At 42.5% G+C, this 4,928-nt stretch overlaps 1 protein-coding gene across 1 annotated transcript; it reads right to left on the bottom strand.

The window, feature by feature from the left end:
• Positions 1-2,028: 2,028 nt before the first annotated feature.
• LOC117542245 (piggyBac transposable element-derived protein 3-like) lies at positions 2,029-4,628 on the bottom strand. The gene is made up of 3 exons (XM_034209815.1): positions 4,453-4,628; positions 4,212-4,352; positions 2,029-4,036 (listed from the first exon to the last, which is right to left on the bottom strand). Exon 3 carries the CDS (start codon positions 3,900-3,902, stop codon positions 2,475-2,477), a length of 1,428 nt encoding a protein of 475 aa, XP_034065706.1. The 5' UTR covers positions 3,903-4,036; positions 4,212-4,352; positions 4,453-4,628; the 3' UTR covers positions 2,029-2,474.
• Between the last annotated feature and the right edge of the window lie 300 nt (positions 4,629-4,928).

Here is a 4,928-nt window from a genome sequence, read left to right as displayed (position 1 = left end):
GAGGAAATACAGTTTAAACTGCCGTTGCAGGAAAGACGGCCGGCCAAAATCACCGACTGTGTGAACGTGAAAATGAATAGAACATCACCTCCCATCTTCAGAGCAATCTGACTATTATAACTTTTATACTATTAGGCTATGTTAAGAAAGCTTAATTAAATATCTGCCACAACATAAGTAACCGGATCAAAGTAACATTACGTAGCCTACAGTCAGCGGCACTGTGAGTGCAGACGTCGATGTGTCCCATTATCATTCATATCACATCATATCACATCATAATGTATCATATATTTCCTTATCTGAGTCAGCTGAGCCGTATCTGGCTGTGCAACACTCACAGTGTCACATACTGTATGCATAAATATTATTTTAAGCAACACATTAAGTTGACGAAACACTCGTCAAATGTAATTAAAGTCAGATCCACTCGTGTCTTGGACGGGCAGTGATATCATAAACCTGTTAATGTACGCATTCAAACACTTTTTCTTTTACCAGCTGTATTCACCTTGCAGGTGTAGCTATGTGGCTTTTATCCTGGATAAAGTGTTTAAGTCATGGATGTTTAAAGTCTAACTTCTTCATATGTCTAATATTATAGTTGACTTTTCATTCAGGAAGTATGACGCTGCGCTGTCAGTACGCTTCTCCATGTTTGTGATTGGTCGAATGCTCCAGATACCACCCCTTTTATGTGAACGCGCACCTAACTAGATAGGACATGGCTGGCTTGAGCGAACGAGTTGATAGCCAGCGTTGTAGGACAGTCTAGCGAGAGCGGCTTTGTTTTGGATTAAGTCAACTGGATAACTCAAAACATATCCAGGATAGGTTGAACTAGATTCGTAGTATACCCCCCTGGTCGGGACCAGGTTAGGTTGCAGGCTAAGAGCTCAACTCAGTGAAAGCACTGCCTGCTGACCAATCAGAGCTCAGTGTGCGGAGTTTAAAGCGATCAAGTCATATTACAGGAGAAAGGAAATACAGAAAAGCTGCCGTTGCAGGAAAGACGGCCGTTAAAAATCACTGACTGTGTGAACGTGAACATTAATAGAATATCACCTCCCATCTTCAGAGCAATCTGACTATTATAACATTAGCGTTAAGAAAGCTTACTTAAATATCTGCCACAACATAAGTAACCGGATCAATCAATCAATCAATCAATGTTTATTTATATAGCCCAATATCACAAATGTTACATTTGTCTCAGTGGACTTTACAGTTTGTACAAAATATCAGTATGACAATATGACACCCTCTGTCCTTAGACTCTCACATCGTACAAGGAAAAACTTCCGAAGAAAACACACAGTTTAAAGGGAAAAATGGGAGAAACCTCAGGGAGAGCAACAGAGGAGGGATCCCTCTCCCAGGATGGACAGACGTGCAATAGATGCCGTGTGTAAATTGAAAAGATAATACATTTGCAACATAGGTAGTCCAAATGTTTGGAAATGCATGTGTGTATAATAGGAAGATGAATCCACGAGGATATCCATCCAGGACCTATGATCCAGGACCACAGCCACGACTCAAGATCCAGGACAGAGGAGCGCAGGATCATCCATGACGCCGGATCCCGGCGTATACAGACACCAAAAAGAAAGACATTTGGGGAAGCTGGGTTAATCGGAACATGAGAGTACACAAGTATAGACAGAGAGAAGGAAGAAGTAAGATGTCCCCCGACAAACTAAGCCTAGATCAGAGTAACATTAAGTACAGTCCGCGGCATATCACTTCATAATGTATCATAGATTTCCTTATCTGAGTCAGCTGAGCCGTATCTGGCCATGCAACACTCAGTGTCACATACTGTATGCAGAAGTATTATTTTAACCTCCTAAGACCCAAGCTGTTTTTTTATATGCATTTTTTATTTCTCTTTGCTATTTGGGCTTATTGGAACCTGATAAGTATAACAACTAAGTATCATCTTTTGACATGATGTACTTTTAGAGAAAAATGATGTCCACATATGTGGACACTCGTTCTGAATTTCCAAAAAAGTCATAAGTCACCTTTTTGTAATAGAGTGAAAAACTATTTTATTTCCACCTTGAACACAGCAGTTTTTCCTGGCTGCTTTTGCATGTATTAATAACTTATACACACATCATTTTGCATGTTTTGAACATCTGAGAGTAAAAACAACATGAAAACACTGCATTTTTGCTCCTTTTGGACTGTCACAACTACAGTACGGCTCATTTAAAACGCTACAAACAGTTGCAGGAAGACATCATATGCCTGTAACAAAATATAAAACATTCAAAGCATTTTGCATTGTCACTGTTGCATCTAATAATACCACATAGGCTACTGTTGTATGTGTTTTGAACATCATTGTGAAAAAACAAAACAGTCACAAAAACTTGGACAGTTACAGTATGGCTTATGTGAAATGTTGCATTGGTCATGTAAAAAAATAAATAGGAATGCCCTTTTCTTTAGGAACATGTACACACCTATGTGTGAAAGGCTGTGTAACAGTTGCGATCGCCTTGCAAGCACAAGAACACTTTGCAGGTCACACAACGCACTCGGGTTCTTCCAGTGCAGCCTGCTACCCTGCAGCGCGCCGCGTTCTTCAGGCTGATCATCTCTGGGAGATGGGCATTCGCCCTCCTGCGGACCGAGACATGGGGCACTGCCGTCACAGAACGTTTCTTCCCTTGATTTGAGTTGTCTTCTTCCTCTGACTGTTTAGAGAGGTCTGCATCGCTTCCTTGACCGTGATGCTGGGCCAAGAGGGTCATAGCCATTTCCGTACGGAACTCAAGGAACTGCATGATGCTCTTCTTTGGTGCAGCACATATTGCGAGGTCTTTGCGGTAGAGCAGCCAGCTGTTGGCTAAAGCCAGATCCGTGAAGTGCATTAGCATCCGCATCGTCCACTTCTTAGTACGGGCGCTCATGCGATAGTAGCTAATCATTCTATCGATCAAATCAACTCCACCCATCTTGAGGTTGTACTCACGGACAATGCTTGGTCGCGAGACAGTCACATATTCTTTCAATTTCTTGTCCCAGCGCTGGCAGGTGTCTTCAGGCTCTGTGCCATGAACAACAGACATCATCAACACTGGTTTGTTGTCGTACCACTTCACTACACACAACTTTCCGTCTTCAGTGGAAAGTTCTGATGAGGTACCTCTTCCTGTGTTTTTCATGGTTTTGTCAGAGGCTAGCTTCTCCTTCGCGCCAGCGAGTCGGTTCTTCATTATTGTACCAGTAATGTACATCTCCTTCTTCATCATTTGTTCCACACATCGGATGCTTGTGAAGAACCGGTCACAATACACTTTCGTGCCACGATGCAGAGTTTGACACAGACGAGCCAAGACTAAGCCTCCCAACCCCAGGCCCACCTCTTCTTCTTCGACCTGCTCAAGCAGTGCACCTTTACCTTGATACAGATCAAAGTCCAGCACAATGCCATCTGCTGTAGCACAAACGAAGTTCTTGATGCCAACTGGGTTTGGCTTCATTGGCAGATATTGTCTGCATGGACAGGCTCCTGTGAAAGGAATCATCTGCTCATCAATGGATGCGCATTCAGGTCGATTCTGAGACTTGCAGCCTTGCAGAATCCGATCCAGAAAAGGCCTCACCTTCCAGAATTTGTCCCTCTTCCTCAGATCTTCTGGCACATCATCATCAATTAGCACTTTTATTGATCCCCTCAGTCTGAAGAATCTGTTGCGCGTGAATTTGTCAGTGATGGCAGTGATTCTCAAGGCTTTGGACCAGTACATCCTGATTGTTGGGTATCGGATGCAGGACATCAAAATACAGGCACCAAAAAAGTGGTAAACCTCATCTACAGAGGTGTTGAGTGGATCCCCACTCCTAGACAGTGACATAGCATTAGAGCAATCTGAAATCATTTTCATCAAATCTCTATCTATGTACTGTTCAAAATAGTCCAGTGGGGTCCAGCCATTCCTGTCTAGCTCAGTGTCGTCCTCGTGCACAAACTGGGCAAGGTCTGGCGTCAATGGAGTAGCCCTCCAGCGCAACCCACGTCCTGCACAACCAGAATCAGAATACAAATAGTACTTATTGCAAAGTAAGTTACATATTGTTACCCATGCAAGCAATTCACTGAGGTTTATTGGTGCATAACGTAGTTGAATCTGAGTGGACATTTATATGAAATTTGAAAATGTACCCTCAAGGCATGCTAAAATAATAACAATTACCTTTATTGGGCTGTCCCTGAGTGCTTGGTCCTGGTGTTGGCTCTTCCGAGTAATCATCAGAGCGATCAGCCTCGATCTGCTGAGTTTGACGGCGCCGTCTGGGAGTGCGGGATGAACCTGTCCCTGAACCTGAACCTGAACCTGTCAACAAGTGTTGTAAATAAACATTTTGCTTCCTATCTTTCACCTAGCCCTGAGGCCCTGCCTAAAATAAACAAATATCCACTGGGTCTTGGCTAACCATTATTTGCACCACGGAGACGTTTACGTCCTCTGCTGTGCTCAGTGGGCTGAGGAATGGGGTCCTCATCATCACTACTGTCATCCTCATCCTCACTGCTGCTTTGCTCCTGTGGTGGGGGTTGATAATTGACATCCAGGATGGGATCATCGTTGTCAGACAAGTCTTCCAAATCTGAGTTGTCTCCATTGATTAACCCAAGTAGCTCCAATGTTTGTTGCACAGAAAAACGCTCTGGAAATAAAAACATGAAAAAATCAAATACAAACCAATGTCATTTATATATGTATGCATTTATGTATTTCTTTGTTATTTATTTCACTGGGACAATGTATAGCTTTTCAACTGCACCAGAGTTAGCTATAAACAACTCTAGCTATTAGCTATAGCAAGGCACATTTGTACTAGCATATTAACATTTTCAACCCAACTAATTTATGTATGTATGTATGTATTTAGTTATTTAATTGTTATTT

The sequence above is a fragment of the Gymnodraco acuticeps genome, unplaced genomic scaffold, assembly GCF_902827175.1.
Source record: "Gymnodraco acuticeps unplaced genomic scaffold, fGymAcu1.1, whole genome shotgun sequence".
NCBI lineage: Eukaryota > Metazoa > Chordata > Actinopteri > Perciformes > Bathydraconidae > Gymnodraco > Gymnodraco acuticeps.
This window is presented reverse-complemented; position numbering and strand designations above follow the sequence as displayed.

Coding starts and splice junctions, on each gene's coding strand:
- LOC117542245 (XM_034209815.1), bottom strand. CDS start 3,902: ATGAAAATGATTTCAGATTGCTCTAATGCTATGTCACTGTCTAGGAGT.